Source organism: Sitophilus oryzae, unplaced genomic scaffold (genome assembly GCF_002938485.1).
Source record: "Sitophilus oryzae breed Bouriz unplaced genomic scaffold, Soryzae_2.0 scaffold_1059_pilon_pilon, whole genome shotgun sequence".
NCBI classification, from domain to species: Eukaryota; Metazoa; Arthropoda; class Insecta; order Coleoptera; family Curculionidae; genus Sitophilus; species Sitophilus oryzae.
In genome coordinates, this window is record NW_022145681.1 from 3,138,450 (window position 1) to 3,161,882 (window position 23,433).

The following is a 23,433-nucleotide window of genomic DNA, read 5'->3' on the forward strand; positions in this document are numbered from 1 at the left end:
CCTCATCTATCACCCCCTTCTTTTCAAAGAAGGAAGGTAAAGACATATTCGAATATCTGTCACAAATATCTGGATACATTCCGTTGTTTGTATCTTTTCCTCTAAGCAAGGTTCAAAAGTAAATTTATCCAGAGGTCCTTCTTCCTCATGATTTTCATTTGAAAATCCTTCAGAGAGAAAAATAGTTGATACCTTTCGTACAAGATACCGTCAACCACATTAGGACTATGCGTCCGGTATCTATAACAACCGTCCATATTTGTTCCATGATTATATTTATGAATATTTTTCTCTTCCTTTAAAAGAATATTAAGTCTAGGACGACTATTGTTAAATTTTATAACCCAGATATTTTTTTTTTTTTTTAAGAGTTTGATTTCGAAAATATGCTGGACTTCATCTTAACAATTATGACACAGGAGAGGATAGGCGACATGCCATGGCTCCTTGGTAAATTAGGGAGCTAAAATATTTTCTCAGATATAAAAGTTGGACCTTGTTCTGTGCTGAAGCCAGATCATTGGCTAAGACTGAATTCGTCTCCCGAAGAAGAATGTATCATCATCGAAGAGTCGAATGTTCTGTAGTCTCTTTGGATTGCCCTTCCCCCAACAAACTGCACAAATCGCTAGATTTGGTTATTTTCCTCTTCCTAGTTGCTGACCTTGTGTTCGATCTGTTATGAGATAGTGACACTTAAATAACGACTGTCCTGCTTTTTGAACGTACAGCCTTATAAATATAATGTGTGGGGGAGTTTTCCTGTTGAAATATATCGTTTTTTTTTTGAGGGTCTAAAATTTTTAGATTTATCACTTGAAATTCTTTTGTGAAATCTACTTCTACGATAACGAGACCGAGAACGTCATTTATAAAGGAATCCCTTTCACACGGAGAAGGGCATTCACTAAAATTAAAAAATTTTGTATCATTGAGACAACAACACTTCGGTTATTATAATATTATCTCGATAGCGAGCTCTGGAATATCTTAAAAAAGGAATCCCTCTCACACGGAGTAGAGGATTATCTAAAAGTACTAACCTTTGTCTCGCTATGAAAAGAACACTGGGAGAAGAACAGTCCGTGTTTATACAATATTCCTCATCCCTTTGTTTTCTCCTTTCCTCTAATCCCCACATTTCGGGATGTACTTCTATTTATTTCCATCCAATATTCGTCTAAAAATAAATATTCTAAAAGACTTACATGTAATACGTGTAATTAATTTTTCGATAAGGCTATCGATAACGTATAAAAGAAATCCCTCCCACACGGAGATGGGCATTCTCTAAAAGTACGAAATTTTGTCTCACTGGGAGATACAAATATTTGGCACCTAAATATATAAATAATATTCCCTTGAGAGTGAGATCTAAAATCTCATAAAAAAAGAAATCCATTCCAGAGATAGGCATTTTCTAAAAGTACAAAATTTTGTTTCATACCTTATTTCATTGCTGGGAGATAAAACACTTCGGCATTTATAGTACTCTGTTGATTGCGAGATCTAGAATCTCATATAATAGGAATCCCTCTCACGAAGAGAAGGGCATTCTCTGTAAGTACGAAACTTTGTCTCACGGAGAGGACAACAGTTCGATATATATATGTTATTCTCATTTTTTCTTTTTGTCTAATTCCATTGTTTCCTCCTTGCCTCTAATTTCCATATTTCGAAATTTGCTTTTACTTTAATTATTTCCATTCATTATTTAATTTCCTAAAAATAAGTATTATAAGATACTCACCGGTAATACGTGTAATTAATATCTCGATAGGGGATATCAACAATGACTTATAAAAGGAATCCCTCACACGGAGACGGCCATTCTCGAAAAATGAGAAATTTGACTCCCTGGGTGATACAACACTTCGGCACAACTTCGGTATTTATAATATTCTCTTGATAGAGAGATTTAGAACCTCATACAATAGGAATCCCCCTCACGAGGAGAAGGGCATTCTCTATAAATAGGAAACTTTGCGTCACTGGGAAAACAACAGTTCGATATTTATAATATTATTTGATAGCCAGATTTCTAACCTCATATAATAGGAATCCCTTTCACGAGGAGAAGGGCATTCTCTAAATAGGAAACTTTGTCTCACTGGGAGCACAACAGTTCGATATATACGATATTCTTATTGCTTTCTCCATTTGTCTACTTCCATTGTCTCCTCCTTGCCTCTAATTTCTACATTTAGAGATTTGCTTCCACTTCAATTATTTCCCTCCATTATTTAATTACCTGAAAATAAATATTATAAGATACTTACCTGTGATACCTGTAATTTATCTCTCGATAGTGGGATATCAATATTGACTTATAAAAGGAATCTCTCTCATATGGCCATCCTCTAAAAGTACGAAATTTGACTCACTCGGAGATGCAACACTTTGGCATTTATAATATTCTCTTGACTGCGAGATATAGAACCTTATATAAATGAGAATTCCTCTTACAAGGAGAAGGACATTCTTTACACGTACGAACTTTGTCTCACTGAGAGTACAACAGTCCGATATATATAATATTCTTATTGTTTTCTTCTTTTATCTAATTCTAATATTCCGTTATTTACGTCCACTTCGTTTTTCTCTAAAAATAAATATTATACAATACTTACATATTGTTCCTTGTGTTCTACCTAGCTGTAGAACACCGTATATTACATAGTAATATCCAAAATGAGTAGAGAATAAACAAATGGCTTCATCGATCTACGACGAAGAAATCGGAGAGCTACGATCCGCACTGCACCGTGCACGAAAGACGAATGAATACCGACCGCCGCGCCAGGGCCGGCGCGGCCACCTAGACTGGTAGCGGGAGGGAATTTAGCTTATAGCTTTAAAATTGTGCACGCAGGGACGGTACTACGTATAGAAAAATCAAGATAATACATTCGGACTGGACGCGAATATAATGATATTTTGGCAATACATGCACACTTTTTGCCCAAGTGAGACACCCCTCGAATAAACATAAGCGCGTGTTATAAAAATGTTTTCGAAACTGATTAACAACAACGATAGCAACATTTTCCGAAATAGACCGACCAATCACAACAACCAATCACGGCGTGTCTCGGTCTATTTCGGAGTTTGTGACGGAGATTCCCCGCAAAAACCAAACCAAACCAAACATTTTGGGCATAGTGTAGAAGGTGTTTATTATTTGTATTTTCAATACGAAATAAAATTCTCAATGGTCATAAAATCCTATGAGGGATATTCGATTTCAGTTTTACTTCTTGTACATAAAGCGGGAATTCCAAAATAATGTACAGGGTGATTGAAATTTGACGTCTTAGCAATAAAAATGGAAATGCTCGATGAAATTCAAAAATGACAAGTGAAAACATATTTAAATAAATTTCTTTAAATGACAACAAAAACGGTTTATGAAAAAAAAATAATATATATTTTTAAACATTTGTTTTATCAAAGTATTTTTTGCCTTAATTTGTTAACCCAAAAACATGTTTAACTTTTAAAACTAGTAAAGATAAAAATTCGACCTATTAAAACTTAACTTGCCAGTGAAATTTCTTTTGTGGCCTCGCTTCTTCAAAATTAAGAAAGTTACGTAAATTTACAATGCAAAAAAAGCCAGACGTCTAAAAAACTTTCTTAACAAAAATACCTCCAAAAAAATAGCGGTAGATATTAAATTTAGATAATTTAATTTTCCATTATATAATAATATATTTTATGGTGTGTTTACAAGAGAAAAAAATATATACCCTAGTTCATTGTTAGCCAGGCGGAAAATTCGGAAAATAGAGCAAATCTTGATTTTCCAATTTTGATGTTTAATTCTTTTTATAAAAAAGTATTCCTTAAAAGGCAACTCGTCAGCCTGTGGAAGACTAAGTTTTTTACTAAAGTAATAATTTTTCTATTATTTTTAAATTCTTTTCAACGTTAGGTACTTTGAAACTCTTCGTGAAAGCTTGTATTCAAACAATCTTAAGGTGCGTATTCATTATCCGCACGAACGAACGAACGAACGAACGAATGTTCGCTAGTGGTATGGACGGGGACCGCACGATAGAACCGCACGAGAAGACCGCACGCATTTCTTCATTCGCGCGCCAGTTCAAATCGTCAAGATATTGTTATAAACCTGTTTTTTTTTGTTTATATACCGTCATTGAATTATCGCTAAGCAAGTTACTATGGAGCAGTGCATAAGGAGTCGGGCTAGGAAGCGAGACCGGAGTTCGAATCTCGGCCGGAACATCACTTTTTATTTTTTTTAAATACTGTTGTATTCTATAGTTTATTTTTGTAGTATAAGAAAAAGAACTATTTATTCTGTTATTTTTAATCTCCGTTATTAATATAAATTGATTGTTAGTACAATACCTCATTTAATATAAAATAATATTCTACTTTTTGAAATGTATCGGGCCCTAATTGTACCTAAAAGTAATATATTTTTAGTGATATACCATATTGTAAACTATTTAATATTTTAGTCACTTAAAAAGTTAATTTGCATTGAATAATTGCCTACCATTAAAGGAAATTTGAGCTATATAATCCTTGATGGGCATATTCTGGGTATGCAAATACTTCCTTTAAATTTTGGGTGTCGTTCAACCGATTTATTCTCAAAACCAGAAACTTCTACATATAAAAAGAAGCAGAGGTCACTAATTATAATAAACTTCACCCTTGGTATTACTTCCACTAATTATAATAAACTTCACCCTTAGAATTACTTCTATCACAATTACAATACGTTCATCTGCATTGGCATTTTCTACTTTTCGATGGGAAACAATAAACTTCCCAATATTTTTTAAATGATGTAACAATTCCTCTTGTGGTTACTTTTCCATAGATATCCTCAACTCTGTCCTCATGTGAATTCAGAGGCAATGAAAATGAAAATTATTTACCATAAACATCGCAAACTAAAAACCTAATAAACAATTTTATACCGAATATAGAAATAAATTCAGTATTCTTACCTATCGTCCAAATCCATGTTAATAGATAATTATTATTTTTAAATATATTTTTGGAACTGCTGGTTTTAGTAATTATTAAATTAAACGAACTAAAAAGTCTTAAAATAAACAATTCTTAACCATAACCTCAAAAATGCAGATCTCCTGTCAACTTTCTTTATTTTTTATTTATTCATTATTTTCCTAGTGACGTCACAGGTGGTATGCGCGAACTGAACGAAATTGGAGCCGCTATCGATCGTACCTTGTATTCTTTGTACCATGACGTCTAAACGCCTTTGATGTACCGACTCGAAGCGGATGGTCGAGCGCACGAACGAACGAACGGCCGCATGCGTTCGGTCCCCGTCTAAATATACCGCACTTTCATTCGTTCGTTCGTTCGTTCGTTCGTTCGTTCGTTCGTTCGTTCGTTCGGATAATGAATACGCACCTTAAATCTGAAAGCGCACGCAGGCGAACGCCTTTGATGTAACGACTCGAAGCGGATGGTCAAGCGCACGACCGAACGAACGGCCGCATGCGTTCGGTCCCCGTCTAAATATACCGCACTTTCATTCGTTCGTTCGTTCGTTCGTTCGTTCGTGCGGATAATGAATACGCACCTTTATGTGCCACTATAAATATAATTTTCCAGTTCATTGAAAATTAATATGTATATTATTTTTTTAGAGCAATAAACAGTTTATATTTATACTTTTTATTTTCTCAAAACTCAAAATCAACTAATTTATTTTAACCACTGCTGACACTTACTTTCTGCAACATTAATGCTAACACGCAGTCTCACAGGCTATTATATACAATGTTTTTTTTAAACTAGTTTTCTGTGGGTTTTATGTTTTGGTTTGGTTTGGACGACTTTTTCGCAAAAATTTGGAAGTTTTTTGGAAATTTTTTTAGTTTTTAGTTAAAAACCATAATTTCTTGATAGTATAGCAACTTGGGCAATAGATCAAATTTAGAAGAAAGAAAATCCAGAAAAAGATCCAGTGGTTTCCAAAATTTAAGGAAAAAATTATATTTTTTGGAAAAAGTAAAATAATTCGGTTGTTTTGGACTTACTTGAAAAACGGCAGATAAAAAATATGTTTCTATTATCGAGATCTGCCAGCCATAAAAGTAGGCATTAGCTGGCACTTATTTTAAGACTCACTCTGTATATGACACATTTTATGGAAATGGAAACTCCTCAATACAAGAAAAGTTACCATTTTAAGCATTTTTTTATGGTTAGGCAAATTAAAAAAAATGTTTACGTGAAGAAAGCTATTGATTGGTGTAGCCAGCCTGATTTTAGTTTGGATTCTAAGCAGTAACATTTGACAACTAATATCTTTCTTATTTTTTAGAAACGTGTTTGTTTTTTCAACAACGAAGCATTTATTTATTTATATCTCTGAAATTATCGAAATATATTCACTCATATCTTAGGATTATGTAAAGTGATCTGAAAGGAAGCCAAAAGTGCAATAATATACAGGGCGTTCCATTAAAAAAAATCATCCCGATCCACTGACAGTTTTTTGAGCCACCCTATAGAAGTTAACATATTTTCCTGAAATACATTCTCGTACATACTTTAGGTTTGCACTTAAGAGTCTATTACGCTGTACTTTCGGGTCGTGTGTGGTCGAAGGAAATATACAGGGTGAGTAAATAACTGCAAATATTTTCAGGGGTGGTATATTTCGACCCCAAGAACACGCCTATGAGGGTTTTTTCACAAAAAAAGATGTTGAAAATCGTGCATTTTCTTTTAAATTTCCCTGTACTTTTTGGAACTGCCTGTTCACCGCACATTTTCCCAGGGTATAGTTTCTTAATCTCTGATATTACCATAGTTACGACTTTACTCTATAGTTACGGCACTAAAAGGGATGCAAATACAGAAAAAATCCGGTGGCTCTCAAATTTTTTTCAAAAAAATCATTTTTTTTTAATTTTCAACCTTAAATAACTCGGTTATTTTGGATTTATCTGAAAAATGGTAAAGAGAAAATATGTTTCTTTTATCGATATCTTCCAGCCCTGAAAATATTTGCACTTATTTAAGACTCACCCTGTATATTATATTTCAGAAATTTGGCTAAAGCTTAGCCCGATCCTGCTATGTTAAGTCACACCCAAAATTCCAAACACACGTGCTTTGATTAAGGCTTGATTAAGGTTTGCAAAGGTTCAGCACTTGCCATAAAATAGTGAGCAATTTGTTACAAAATCATATAAATTATATATGTATATCACTGTAATCACAAAACTTCAATCTATTTCCGTATTGTAACGGAATTTTCAATTATGTCTTTATTTTCGAGAAAATTTAGTCCAAACATAAGAAATATTTTGTTGATGATTGACCATCAAAATTTTAAAAATAAAGAAGTTGTCTAAAAATGTGCTACAATACGATATAGTATAATCCTTTATTTTTAATTTCCTTCTTCATTTGTGTAAAAATACCTATCCAGTTTTACATAAAACGTTAAATGCCGAACGCTTATTTTGCTACTTTTTCGGCCTAGTGAAATGGACTCTTAAACAAAATTCCCAAGTTTATTATTCTAGGAGCTACAGACGCCCGACGTATTTTTGCCGAACCCCGTATATTGGCCGATCAATAATCTGTACCGCAAGATTGACAAAAGAAAGAAAAACTCACTAAGGTAGTACGAAGTTAGCCGGATCAACTAATATTTTATAAAATTAACTATAGTACAGCATAATTGCCAGGGTTGGAAAAAATGATGATTTAAAAAAAATCAAAAAAATCAGATTTTTTATTTAAATCAATTTTTTTTAATTTTATTTCAAAACAACATCGGATTTCCAAATCACTAAGACTTATTTCCAGTTAAACTCCTATCCTAAATGGCTAAATCTTTATAACTCTGCCGGATACCGATAACATTAACAATTCTACGGCGCGTGTCATTTTTTCACATCGGCCACCAATATATTCCTCAAAAAAAGTCGCTCGCTTCAGATCAAAAGGATTTTTTTTTCAAACATCTCAAAAATATTAACTTTTGTCATTTTAACGCCTATGCATAAAAGTAAAGCACAAAGTAAGTACAAAAGCACGAAAGTACAAAAATATATTATTAAACTGATATTAGGTAAGTGTCAAAAAAAATAAATTGATTAAAAAATTATTTGTAATGTTTAAAAAAATAGTATGTTCTATTCGGAGTAAAAATGCACTTTTTGTGCCGCCCTGTAACGTCGTAATACAGGTCGGAATAGCTTTAGGATGGTCCTTCAACGGTACAGCATCGTCAAAAAAGTATAATCTTTACTCCTAACAAAACAATAGACTATTGTTCGGAAATAGTCTTAAGTCGAGAATGAAATTAGTATGTATTATCTAATGTCAAAGTGTAAAGTACCGACTGTAGATCAAAATGTCGGTAGGAATTTGGAAACCAAACCAAACCAAAAAAATATAAAACAACACATTTTCTGACAACGATTATAGATTCTCAGGATTGAAGTTATAGTCTCTATATCAGAGGAACCTAGTTCTGCACTAAACTTTGCGAATGATATATATATTCGAACAGCGAATTTTTGTCACTTATACATAAATTTTAAAATAAATCCCTGCGTTTAGCGGTCTAATGGATTCACACGAAATTACTTCAAAAATCGGTCCAACGTTTAATTTGATGAATAGATATTTTTACATAATTTTATAACATTTACAATTATTTTTCGATTTATTATCTGTTACATCTGTTATAGAAATATTTTTTCTAGTTTCCTGGAACACATTTTTATAACTTTCCACTTATTTTTTGATTTATTATCAAGTTTTAAAAAAATAAGTTTTTTTTTTATTTAAATCACATGATTAAAATTTAAAAAATCACTTGATTTAAATCACGATTTAAATCATGCCAACCCTGATAGTTGCCGATAAGAAATACTAGAAATTAGGGCCTTTAATATTCTTGTTAAACATCAATCAAATCAGTATGCCGGAAGACGATCGACTTCATCGTATAGAATGAGCATTATCATTATTTCTAAAGAATATTATACACAAAATAAATATCGAAATTCATTAGTGACGTAAGAGCGCTTATTACCAAAATTAAACTTTACACAATAGTCGTATTCCGTCGACCTTGAATGCCGAAAAGTACACGCGGAAACCTTGGTAGTTGGATACCTAAACGTTACGTTCTAACCTTGACGGCGTCAATACGATGCATGGCCGTATTGTATGTGTTGTTAACAATTATATTTAAACTCGTTGTTAATATTGTTCGTCCTACGTAATGATCCTTTGATAGAAGAATAGGCTGGGTAAAATGTGCGTAGCCGTGGTTGCGGTACCACTTCATCTCGCGTTAAGAGAATGGATATTTGCTAGATTATTAATAACTGAACCGACTTCCTTATAACGTAAGTCGCATGTTTGGCGATGAATGTTTTTAAAACAATGAGAATCACATTAAAACAATAGTCCAGTCATCTTGGGGATTTCACCTCGGAATTCGAGATAACCGACTGTAAACTCGTATAAACCTTTATTTTAATATCCTAAAACATGTCTCAAAACCTACATATGATGCGTGTGCGCGTATTGTAGATATAACTGAGGTCAAAGGTCAAAAAATCGATTTTTTGCGCATTTTTTGCAGATATCTCGTTCCCTTTCACATTTACGCTATTTGTACTTATTATAAATATTGTAGAGGATAAAATTCTCTACAACTTTTGTTTAAAACATTTTTTTGTACCTCAAACCGTTTTTGAGATAGAGGGCGGTGAGCGCGTAGTCTTTCATTATGTACGGTATCATTCAAGTTCAACCTGTAGTCTCGGTCAAAAACAAGCCGTATAAAATCCGTTAATTATTGAAAAATATATAATTATAAATAATTTACATTTTTTCATAAAAGATCATATTGAATATAATAATTTTACTGAAAACAGTTTGCTGAACACAATATTAGGCAACTGCAAGAATGGTTGTGGTTCGCGATGTGGATACAGGAAATCAGGGTTGCCGTGCTCTTTAGCTTGTGGCCAGTGTAATGGGCAAGCTTGTCTCAATGCTTCACCCTATGAGAGTGATGTCAATGAAGATGGTACATTTGACCCCGAAATCCTAGAAGACTTGGAGACAAATGTCGTGGTTCATCTTCCACGGAAGATGAAAATAAGAAGAATTTGAAATTCCATAACGACCAGACGACGATGATGATGAAGAAGAAGAAAACTAAAAATAAGAACATGGGGAGTTCTTTTTAATTTTATTCAATTTTTTTAATTTCAACCATGAGAAATGCATGAAATCGTATTTTTTAATAGACATATAAATTAAAAATGTATTTTTTGTCTTTTTATTTACTTAAAATGTAATTAGTATAAATCTATAATTAAAATGTAATTAAATTATTTCTGTTAATAATTTTCTAAGTGTTATTAAATGAAGATATACTTAATTTATGAAAAAAATTATTATATTCAATATGATCTTCTATGAGAAAATGTAAATTATTCATAATTATATATCTTTCAATAATTAACGGACTTTATACGGCGTGTTTTTGACCGAGACTACAGGTTGAACTTGAATGATACCGTACATAATGAAAGACTGCGCGCTCATCGCCCTCTATCTCAAAAACGGTTTGAGGTACAAAGAAATTTTTGAAACAAAAGTTGTAGAGTATTTTATCCTCTACAATATTTATAATAAATATAAATAGCGTAAAGGTACATTCAGGCTGAGAGCGTCGAGCGTCGCGTCGCGTTTGCGTCGCGTCCGCCCCATTGAACTCGAACCCCGACGCTCAGTGGACGCTAGCGCAAAGCCAAACGCGACGCTGGCTGCCTGAACGGTCTAATTTAAGTTAAGTGAATTGATTCCATTTCGACACGCGGACACGACGCAAACGCGACGCGACGCTCGGCGCTGTCAGCCTGAATGTACCTTAAACGTGAAAGGGAACGAGATATTTGCAAAAAATGCAAAAAAAAATGATTTTTTGACGTTTGACCTCAGTTATCTATAAGTCACGCACACGCTATCATATGTAGGTTTTGAGACATGTTTTAGGATGTTAAAATAAAGGTTTATACGAGTTTACAGCCGGTTATCTTCAATTCCGAGATTCCTACCCTATTTCGACTAAGATGACTGGACTACAAAGGTGAGTAATTAAATGCATCAGGTTGATAATTTGCGGACGATAAACAATTATATAATTTCTTTAAACCTCTTGAATAGGAAGAAGCGAATACACACATGGCCAAAATTATTGCATATTATATCGTTTAAAAATATACGGAAAGGAATTTAAAGAATCTTTTTTTATACATAGCTTTGATAATCTGATGTAATAAACTTTTTTTGTTAAAATAGATATGGTAAACAATGTTTATCGTTCAATATTATTACAAATTCTTGCACATTTCGATTTGTGGTCTCTTGGGTTTCAGATGAAATTTGACTATTGTGTTGGGCTTAAAATGCTTAGAAATATTATTTCACAGTATAATAGAGTTAGAATAGTAACACTGTCTCAACAGGGCTACCGGCAAGTTGCAATAGCTGAAATTGTAGGAGTTAACCAAAGCGATGTTTCGCGAATATTAAAAAAAATTCAGGGAGACAAACGAGGTTACAGACCGGCCTGGAAGAGGTAGAAAGAGAGTTAACTGCTGTGCAAGACCGTCAAATATTCCTAATTGCGCGACGCAATCCCCTACTTTCTAGTATTCCTATTAAAAATGAGTTAGCTCGCCTTGAAGGAGTAAACGTTTCAAGAAAGACCATAGCAAGAAGACTCCATGACAGAGGATTATATTTAAGGAAGCCTCTTCGTGTTCCGAAGCTTAATTTACAGCACAAACTTACGCGATTACAATGGGCTGAGGAGATGAGAGCAAATGGACCTAATTGGAATTTCGTCATGTTTAGTGATGAAACAAGAATAGGCCTAGTGTCAGATTGGCGACGAACTTTGGTCTGGAGAGCATTTGGAAGACGAGCACGCTTGAATGCAGCTCAACCCCCTATCCGGTTTCAAGGGGGAAGCATTATGGTATGGGCAGGTATAATGCACGGAGCTCGAACTCCTCTTGTTTTTATTGATGGCACAATGACATGTGCCTCATATCTTAGAGACGTTTTAGAGCCTATTGTGCGTCCATTTCGAGGGGCAGTGAGGGATGAATTTGTTTACTAGGACGATAATGCTCCTCCCCATCGCACTTTAGCGGTTTGCGAATTTTGTGAGGAAGAGGGTATAAGAAAACTGTGGTGGCCACCGATGTCTCCAGATATGAATGTTATCGACCATGCTTGGGACATGCTAAAACGCCATACTGCCAAAAGGAATGATCCCCCAGTACCTTAAATGAAATGAAAATTGCTGCGTGCGAAACATGGGAAGCCATTCCTCAACATCTTCTGGACAACTTAATTGAGAGTATGCCACGTCATCTCACAGCTTGCATTGAGGCTCGAGGAGGCAATACAGACTATTAGTCGTGAGAAATAAAATTGTTTTCAATATTTTCTGTTTAAAATGAAATTTGTTTTTGTTGATTACTCATTATGAAATAAAATTATAACAGCCTAGTTGCACTAAGATTTTTAATTTTATATTAGGTAGTGGTATAGTAATATGTCCAAAAATATAAAAAGAATCATATTAGGTCCAAAATAAAATAAAAATATCGTTATATGCAATAATTTTGGCCATGTGTGTATATTAATTAATTATAATCTAAATAATATTGCAACATAAGCTAATGACAACAATTTACGATTAAATCCATCAAAAACGAAAGTAATTATATTTGGTCTAAAAAACAACGAATTTTTTTATAATTTTATACCACGCACTTGGTATTTCGAGTCAAATTTTCGTTACGAACCGCAAGTTATAATTTCAAATAAGCCATATGCGGAAAATATGATATGTCATTCTATTCAGAATGATATTTTCTATCGAATAAAGTAAAAAAAATTCCGAGGGTGCCTTTTACTATTTACCACTACTCTTTTACTTATTCTTTGCTTATTAAAAAAATGTGGTTCCTTATTAAAAATGTATTTACTTATTAAAAATTACTTATTAAAAATGTTTTTAAAGTTTGATGCCGTGTAACGGACAAACGAAGCACTTTTGTATAGAGGTAAATTGTATCCAATGAATTTATATGGATTCCAAAAAAATATAGTATTTCTATTTCCACGAAATATTGAGACACCCTGTATATGAAAAGGTTTTCCTTATAGTACAGTATGCATGAACCCATGTATATTTATGTATTGTTTATAACACATTCTAATTATATTTTTATATTCTCCGTCAGCTGAAAATTCTATTAGATATAGTGAGAAAAGACGGCTTCTATTACGTTCGGCGGCAATAAAAAATAAAAGGGATAAAATAAAAAAGATTAGCAAGCAGAATTTTTATGGGATAGACATAAACATAAAAGTATATTTTTACGGCCCTTGCAGCAAAATAAAAACAAACCAAATTTTACGGCACCCAGTCTAGCGTTTTATTATTATACTTTCCTAGTTTTTATTTTTTTCTCCTTCAACTATAAACTTAATTAAAAATATATGGATGCACCGTCTCCTCCAGGGATGGATGAGGCACTAACTTCAAACATTCAATTATTTATAAGGGATACTGCATATGGTTATGGAGTGGTTGTTAATGCAGTTAAATTAAATTCATTGAATTAACGATGCTAGAATTGGGATAGTAGCGAACTGAGATCTTCGATACTTTTAAACATAAACTCTTTTTAAATATTAGAAGTGTTACTAAATTAGAGACATCCACGGATATTCTAAATTATGCAAAGTGTAGCTGGAGTATTCACTTTAATCTGGATATCCTTTTTGGATTCATTATAGCTCGGAAATCCTTGACAAACTCAGGTTCAGCCATGTAATACAATATTATTAATTTATTTTATCGGAAACGACTCCGGAGTATGTACTTTGAGTAAAATTTTGTGTCTAGCCCCCCCCCCTTCTTCCCGAAACCTGGATTCGCTACTGCCACTCATTATTAAATAGAATGAAAATTTTAATGAGAGAGTGAGATTAAATTAGAAATTTCTACGATAGATACTATTGGAAACAAAAGAGTATATTTAGAACATCCGTAGATAATTAAATGATGATGTAACAAACTATTTAAAACTATTTTTGGGAATCCATATCGTTCCTATCATACACTTTTTCTATGTTCTTGTTTTGAGTTTCTTGTTCTTTTCAAAATCTACATAATGGTAGCATCAAACTGGGAATACCCAAATGTATGACCCGTAGTGCACTAAAACTCTCAGATCAGGGAAAATCAGAATGCCCATTGGAGAAAGAGACAGGGGCACAGGCACAGCAAGGCTTTTATCCAAGGACATAGCTCTAAAACCGCAAAAGCAGAATGCTTAGCATAATAATGCATAATCCTTACTCCACTTTATTCCTGTTTTTTTTTTATTCTCAGCATAATGCTTAGCAGGAATAAAGTGCAGATATTTTTGCAGATTACAACAGGCCTCTTGACAGGACACATAGCTGTCAAGTGTTACCTAAACAAGCTCAACCTGTATCAAGGAAGTCTTTGCTCCAGACTCTGCAATAAAGATCCTGACTGGATCGCAAGCGACACTTTTTTATTTAGGAAAGCTAGGCTAGAACCGGAGGAACTATGGTCCCATCCTATCAAGGACCTGCATAAGTTAGTGCAGGGCACAGGGATAGGGTACAGATTTAGAAAGGGGACAAACACAATAGGCCTCACAGGTCGCAGTGTTTCCGGCAGAGGACGGTCCCTTGTTATGAAAGAAATTGTATCATCAACATAATGTTCAGCTTATTCAACCATTTCCGATTATGGTGTAGCCTCCCTCACATATTTAGATACTCTCTTTGTAATTGGGCCCATTGTTGTCTATTGTTAGCTATGTCTATTAGTTGTTAACTAACTATGATCTAAGATTCGGTCTTCTTCTAGGCTTCTTAATTTCTCGTGGGTAACATGCTGTAATATTTTGTGGTCCATCTGATGTCCGTCCTTCTTGCCAGGTGTCCTGCCCATTGCCATTTGAGGTGTTTGACTCTGTGGATGACATCTATTACCTGGATCTTTTGTTATTCCCAGCATATTTTGTTCTATTGAGTTGTGCGACCTGCAATTTCCTTATCATATCCGTTTTAAGTGCCCAAGTTTCGCATGAATAGGTCATGACTGACAGGACACGTTGGTCTAATGTTTTCTTCTTTAGATAAAGTGGAATTCTAGATTTGAATATGATTGAGTTTCTTCCGTAAGTACTCAATGCTAACTTAAATCTTGGGATGATTTCTGGTAGTAAATATCCCGAGCTGTGTATTAGTTGTCCCAAATATATGTATTTTTCTACTATTTCGAACGTTGTGTTATTTATTAGAATGTCTTTTCTTTCTACTAGTTCGTTATACATTACTTTAGTTTTTGCTAAGTTCATTTTGAGACCTACTTTATTGCTGGCTGTATTTAGTTCGATAATTTGTGCTTATAATTCTTCAGGACTATTGGTAATTCGGACTATGTCTCGCTGATGACATCTTAGTTGGTTAAGATATTCTCCATCTACTTTTCATCCTTTGCTATTCCAGTCTAGTTGACGGAAGATTTCTTCTAGTGTTGCTGTAAACAGCTTTGGGGATATTATGTCTCCATGTAGTACTCCATTGCCAATTGGGAACTCTGGGGTTGCTTTATATATCATTACTCTTGCTTTGGTGATAGATTATATTGAAAACAAAATTTCTCTGGTACCTATATTTAAAACATCCATAGAACATTAAATGATGTAATAAACTATTTAAAACTATTTTTGTCAATCCATATCGTTACTATCACACTCTTTTTCTACGTTCTTGATCTTTTTGAGTTTCTTGTTCTTTTCGAAATTTACATAATGGTAGTTAAGATAAGTAAAACATATATCGTTTTTATTATTAGTTTATAGATTAACCAAAGTTTACTATAAGCTAGAGTAACTGAATATTGAACAGACATTATGTTTTAAAATTGGAAAGAGATAAAAATGTTCTAAGATTTAGATTGCCATTTTTTACTTAATTGTAATACTTGTTCTAACTTTAACTCAAGCTTTAAACAGGGACTTGTCAATTTAACAAGTCATTAACAGTAAATATTTTGACTGTCGTCCCCCAATTGTTAAATATTCAGTAAAACTCTACTGAAGCTGATTAGTTATCCAAAGACATCTAAATGGGTAGACAGAACACCATTCATAAAACTCATTTTTTTAGAATCATACATGGTTTGACACTTTTATGAGAGTTAAAAAGAGATGGGTACATAAATATGACAACACGGTTGAGTTTCGTCTATCTTTCTGTCATTTGGCTCTATCAGTGACGTGACGGTAGTGTGATGTTTTTTTTTATCAAAAATTAATGAATTTTATCAAAAATTGATTGGGGTTGCCTCAGACTAATTTTCGATTATAACTAGTTTTGCCTGAGGTCTAATTGAGGGTAACTCTAATTTCACAATCGAAAGCGCCAACAAATAAGAAAATATACGTATTTTTGTAATAATCTACTTATAACTAAAAGTATCTAAATACGCTATAGTAGCGTATTTAGATAGATGAAAAGATATGATAGAAATCATGGCTAAAGGTAAAACACGTAATGACACTTACAGTCGAAATATCAATTCCGGGATAGAATAATCCACCTTTTTACAAACTATACACTGGCGAACCATCGTAGATAGTTAAAAACTACTTTAAATAGTTTTCTTTGCAATAAACACTAACAATTATTAGAAAGTTGTTCAAAAGCTACACAAACTTTCAACTACCGCAGAAAATTCACAACCGCGCGCAGTCAAATATAAGTTGAATGAAAACAAATGAAAAGTCAAATGTCAGCGTAATTCCTACAGATTTCGACAATTTCGTAGTAAAGATGAATCCACAGCGATGCTGCTAGTTGTCATTGTAATTTCCCTAATATAATTTAATTAGAAAACTAAAAATAATTTCAGAGGTATAATCCTGGCACAATCTATGTAAATTAATTAAAGTTATATAGATACCTATACAAATATTTAGTTTAACGTTTCTATAGGTACCCAAAAATATTAATAACAATAATAACATTTGGAACTCGAACCGTATTCTATCACATACCGCGTAAATCTGTCATTATCGATTTTTGCGGAACACGGTTCGTGATCACGATAAAATGTAGATTGTTTTGTCTCCCTTTATTTAGATGTCTTTGGTTATAACTATATTTAAGTCACTCTTTTAGTAAATATATAGCTTACCTTTCTGCATTTGATTGTGCTCGTTCATTTTTGACTCGTAGCCCTGTTTTCCCATACCCATTGTATTTCTTGTCCAATTCGGATAATCGTCCTTTCCATGTTGACCACACTGAAATGAATAAATTAATATTATATATTTAGTTGTCTCATTTATTTTCTATCATTAATAGAAGCACAATCAATAATATCGCTACTGTCAATTAAAGATATAGATTCGTTATTTTTGCAACATAACCGAGTAAAATGTAACTCGAAACAGTGATTAACTTAAGAAGTCTACCGTCTCTAATGATAAGGAACTAATAATCATCATTTTCCATATAGGTCTACAAATCATTAATATAAATGCCAAGACAATTTGTTTTCCATTAATGTTAATGCTAATTTTATTTCGTTTTTCAATAATTTATCTGTTTGAGTATTATATCTATCTTATAATTTTCGAATTAGTCCAGATACTAGGTACGTAGGCTTCCGCAAATTATTATAAAATATTGACAAGAAAAACAGCTTCTTATATTTCGTAGCGTGCAAATTATGAAATAATTTGCATCCTTTGGATAACAACATTATTAACATAATATAGTATATAATTAAGAACACGTTTTTATGATAATGTTATATTAAAAATTGCCAAATCCAATAAAGTTTTACTTCAGAACTACTTTGGAATAACTTTTCTATGACTGCTATTAAAGATATTGTCTTAGACTAACAGTTTTTTTAATGATAATTACGAGTATATTAATTAATTAATATAATTATTAGACTTTGAATAGAATAGAAATAAAAATAGTATACAGGGTCCGGCAATAGTGCGTCGGGCATCTGTAGCTCCTAGAATTAAAAAACTTCAGAATTTTGTTTCAGTGCAAACCTAAAGTATGTACCGGATGTATGTATTTCAGGAAAATATTTTCTATAGGGTGGCTCAAAAAAGTGTGAGTGGACCTGGATGATTTTTTTTAAATAGAACACCCTGTATATTATTGCATTTTTGGATTTCTTTCAGATCACTTGATAACCCTAAGATATGAATAAATATATTTCGATAGTTTCAGAGATGTTAAAAAATTAATCAAAAATATATATTTTTCAGCCCTTCTTAAAAAATTATTAAAAATACAAGAACTGCTCTGAAATCAAAACTATATCAAGAATTTATTTTAGACGGTCTGTACTTACTTTGCTATAAATATGAAAATCGTAAATCATACAGGATGTTCAAAATTCTACGCCAAACTTTCTAAAATATAAAATAATTTTTCTTCGTTTTTTTAAATGGAACACCTTTTTACTTTTCATAAATATTATCTTATCTCGTATACCTACTATATCTTGTATTTTCTAAAAAAAAATAAAAAAAATATATTGTCAGAGTGTTCAATGTCAATAAAAAATGAATTTATTAACAATCTTACTATTCATATATCTACTCTTTTTTTCTTTGTTAATTTGTCCACCAACCAATTAACAACGATTAATGAGAAAAATATTCAAAATATCTTAATTTCTATAGCCGAACCATACTTAATAAGAAATCAATTAAAAAATGGTATGTATTTTTTCATAATACATAATTCAAAAAGTCATGCGATAGACCAGAAAATTAATAAATGGATAATTTTCAGAATTCTTGAATAATTAATTTGGCGAGTATGTAATTCTTGCTTAATTGTCTTTTTCATATTCTCCTATTTTAGAGAATTCATATTTGGAGAGAAAAAAATTAAAAAAAAGGTACGGCCGAAGTTAAAAAAAGTAAAACACAAAAAAATGGAATCTATTACTGCTGCAAAATTTAGTGACAAATTAGCAGAAAAATTCTCAGGCGGTGTAAATTTGTAAATATTAATTACTAATGTAATGTTTTAATCGAAAAAAAAAACTGTCTGAAAACTGCACTTATTAATATTTTATTTTTTTACTTTTAATATTTAACTTTAGTAGCAATTTGTAGCTCAAAATACTATCTTTGTTTATCGCTTATTGTATTGTTACCTAATAAAATAAGCTGGAGGCTACATTAAATGAGTAGAATTATTGAAATCCTTTTATAACTTTCTGTGTTGTTTTAATATGACGAGACTACCACTTTTTCCTCTGCAAAAACTTCTATCTTCATTCATCTGTGGTCATGATATTTCACTTTGATTCATCTGATTCGAAAATAAGAAAATTTATTTTGTCGAACAAACTTACCATGGTTTAAAAATACTTTAGTAAAAAAATTATGAAAAAAAATCAGCTCAATGTCATCAATCTTAAAAAATCACCAAAATGACATGCTTTTCGTTTGTGAGGAGAGTCTACAATTTTCGGGACCGGGATCCCGGTTTGATAAGATATTTTTAAATAAGTTTTGGTAGTTTCAGAGATATTTATAAATAAATAAAAAAAAAATATTTTTTCTTTTTAAAAAAAAAAATATTAAAAATACAAGAACTGTCCTGAAATCAAAAATGTCTTAGGTGTTTACTTCAGATGGTCTATACTTAACTTTGCTACAAATATCGTAATCTTATACAGGGTGTTAACAGGGAAAATATTTTTTCTTCGTTATTTTAAATGGAAAATTTTAAAATACCCTTAATACAAAAAATGTTCATTTTTTGATTCTTCATTAACTAAAAAAATAATATACAGGGTGTTTCTATTTAAAAAAAAACGAAGAAAATTTATTTTATGTTTTAGAAAGTTTGGCGTAGAATTTTGAACATCCTGTATGATTTAAGATTACGATATTTATAGCGAAGTAAGTACTAAATCATCTAACGTAAATACATAATATAGTTTTGATTTTAGGACAGTTCTTGCATTTTTAATAATTTTTTTAAAAAAGGCTGAAAAATGTTTCTTCTATTTATTTATTAATATCTCTGAACAACTTTTTTCACTCGGTCAAATCCGAAGGGGTCTCGTTTGCGTCAAAAATGTACATGTTCTGCCAAAATATCATTTTACTGCCAAGCGACTGCCAATGACGGCGAATAAGATTGCCTAAGATTGCCTATACATATGTCTGCAATATAACCAACAGTGAGACACCCCTCGGACAAATGAAACTCGTCGATTTCATGACTACAGATGACCAAATCGTTTTCGAAAGTTTTCGTAGAGAAAAAATATGGTCGACTCATAAGAAAAAGTAACATAGAAAGTTACAAAATTATTTCAATAATTTCGTTCAAATGTGGACAAGCCCCCAACTTATAGATTTTATTATGATCCAAAAACAACGAATTCTATTAGGAAAGTAACGAATTTCCTTAATGAGCATATTCCAAGTATTTAAAGCAAAAAAAAATGCGAGGATACACAACTGATAAATTTTGAGTAACTACTTCAACCAGGACGTTCTCCTATTAATTTTCGATTTTCATATTCTTTTCTTTCAAAAAATATTGTCGTATCGCCGATCAAAGCGGCAGGCAAGATAGGAAAAAAAATCCGCACGGCAGGATAACAGAGAGAAAAAAGAAATAAGGCGGCTATGGAAAAGAGAGCGTTGGCTCTGTGGGGCGGAGGGGCAGAGGGGAGGCAAATTCGCGACCTTGCCGTTACCATGGGGACGAGACAACGCTTACCCCCGCGCCGCGTCTGTCTTCCCCTCTAGCTCCCAGAACCTCGCCCTCTGCCCCCTGCCACTGCTTCCAGCTAGCAGACGCTTGTGTTTCTTTGAACCTGCTGCTCGTTACTGCTGGAAAAAAATAATACACTTGTCAACAAATGTAGCGATAGGCCCGAGAAGTACTTTTTTGTTACTAAGGAAATGGGGTGAATGAGAAGATGAGATTATATTAATAGACCAGTGATTTGAATATTGCTATTTGTAGGTTTATACAAAATTTGGAATTTTAAACATACGTTGTTTCTAAAGAGCACCTTATCTGGTTTCCATATGAGATTCCATTTAATAGAGGGAATGCAATCTAAAAGAAAATTCTGCATCACTTCGGCTCCGCTAGCGCCACTCGGCTATCTCTCGAATGGTTTAAGTCGTATCTGAGCAACAGAAGTCAACTTGTGAGGGTGGATACCACGTTGTCTTCTAGCAAGCCAATTGAATGTGGGGTACTTCAAGGCTCAGTGTCCCCTATTGTGTTTCTTCTTTTTATTAACGACATTGCTAACATAAACATCAGTGGTAAAATATGTCTTTTTGCGGACGACACTAGGAGCAACAAGGACGTCACAGCACTTCATAGGATTATATCAAATGACTTAATCACCATTAAATCTTGGTGCGATTCGAACCTCCTGAGTCTCAACATTTCTAAAACTAAAGCTTTGTCGTATTAAAACTCGCTGCAGCGTTTTGTACTTAACAACACCACCATTGACGTCGTAAAATCTGTAAAATTCTTAAGGCTTGTTGTAGACAATTCTCTAAAATGGGACATGCATTTTTTCGACAAAGCGTCGATAAATTAAGCTCTGCCTGTTTTCCATTAAGATTCTAATTCTAAGGAGCTTAACTTGTCAGTGGATAGAACTGTTTATTATGCACTTTTTGAGTCGCACCTCAGGTATGCCCTTCCATTCTGGGGTACGTGTTGTGCGACTCAATTTGACCGCATTTTCAAGCTCCAGAAGAGAGCTGTTCGATATTCACTGGGACTAAACAGCACAACAACTCATTGCCAGGACTTTATTAAAATATTAAAAATATTAACTCTTCCTTCCTTATTTATATTTGAATCCGTTTGCCTAATAAGTAAGCATGTATCAGCTTCTCAAGAAAGGCCATCTCACACTTATCCATTCAGGAATGCGGAGCAAGATCTTTATCTACCTACCCCATGCTCAGAGTTAGTTAAAGGTTCCATACTTATATACAACTCGAAAAAAATGCACAATCACTTGCCATCTGAAATCAAAGCCATAACATAATTTCCTTCATTTCGCAAAGCCTAACCTAACCTAATCACCTGCCATTTGAAATCAAATCCATAACATTATAAACATATGTTTATTTTAAACAATAAGACAATGTAATTTGTATACTTGTCTTGTATTCTCTTTTTTTTTCCGTTTGTACCTTTGTCTACAAATTGTAAAATTTTCAAAACTAAACATTTTAGAATATAAGTACATTTATACGAACGTTTTTACTTATTTTTATCTGCACAATGTGCGGTCGAATTTTCCGGACTACAGTTCGGACCACCCTGTATATCAGTTTTTAAAGTTTTCTGATGAGATATTTCCAGAAATAGATCCGGCATAAAAATTAGACGTTACACTTATATATCCGATACTATTAACAAGGCATTTGCTCGATAATCCATTTATTTAATACTGATGGGATTGATCAGAAGAAGTAAAGACACAATTTGTTAGTGTGAAATGTGATTTTTGGAAGGTTGTCATCAAGTTACTATATTTTTAGAAAGGATAAAAAGTACCCTAGAGATCAGAACAGGAACAAAATAGATCTGTAAAGGTCGCAGTAGCATAGATAAGTAGCCACCTGAAAAAAATCTAATCTAATCGGGTTTAAAAAATCAATCAGTATAAAATGGGTTTCTCCACGTCTCCTCAGAATTGTTTCGCAGTCACGCATTTCTATAAAACGAAAGTGATCAGAAAGCAGAAAGACCGATATTATGTAGAGAAGTGTATAGCTCTCGTAACACATCTTGATGGAAAGAAATTTGTTAGACAGAATTTGGAACGGCCCGAGAGGCTGCAAAGAAAACGACGAGACGTGCTGGGGGTAAGTAGAAACTTTTTTCTTCGTTAAACAAAATCGAACTTATTCAATTCCTCCGAGATGAGAAGGTGGTGTATCCGACTGTCTACCGGAGGGCGGGAAATCCGTTATGGATTGAAAGTCGTTATTTACTTTATGTCAAAATATATTCGAGTTAGGTATATTAAGTTTACTTTTTATAATTTTTATTAGATGTTTGAAAATTCAACAATGAAAGAGACTGTCCTTATTTTAGCTAGTACTACGAAATCTATAAATGACTCTATTAACTCTCCGTTCTAACCAGATATTAACAACCGGAATATTATTTATCGAATAATTTAAATATATATTTTCTAGAAAACGACCCAGCTACATCGACATCGATTTGCGTTCAAACAATGAAATTAAG

The 23,433-nt window shown here is 32.9% G+C and overlaps 1 protein-coding gene and 1 long non-coding RNA gene across 3 annotated transcripts in view; both read right to left on the bottom strand.

Annotated features, from left to right (window-relative positions):
* LOC115876713 (zinc finger protein rotund-like) overlaps positions 1-23,433 on the bottom strand; it is a 567,417-nt gene that overhangs the window by 220,630 nt on the left and 323,354 nt on the right. For both annotated transcript variants that reach the window (XM_030892619.1, XM_030892626.1), the window contains exon 4: positions 17,327-17,435. In XM_030892619.1, the coding sequence (XP_030748479.1) occupies positions 17,327-17,435 (109 nt within the window). The remainder of the gene's footprint in view (positions 1-17,326; positions 17,436-23,433) is intronic.
* LOC115876729 lies at positions 402-2,702 on the bottom strand. The gene is made up of 2 exons (XR_004049196.1): positions 1,448-2,702; positions 402-1,180 (listed from the first exon to the last, which is right to left on the bottom strand). It is a non-coding gene; the product is annotated as an uncharacterized LOC115876729 (long non-coding RNA).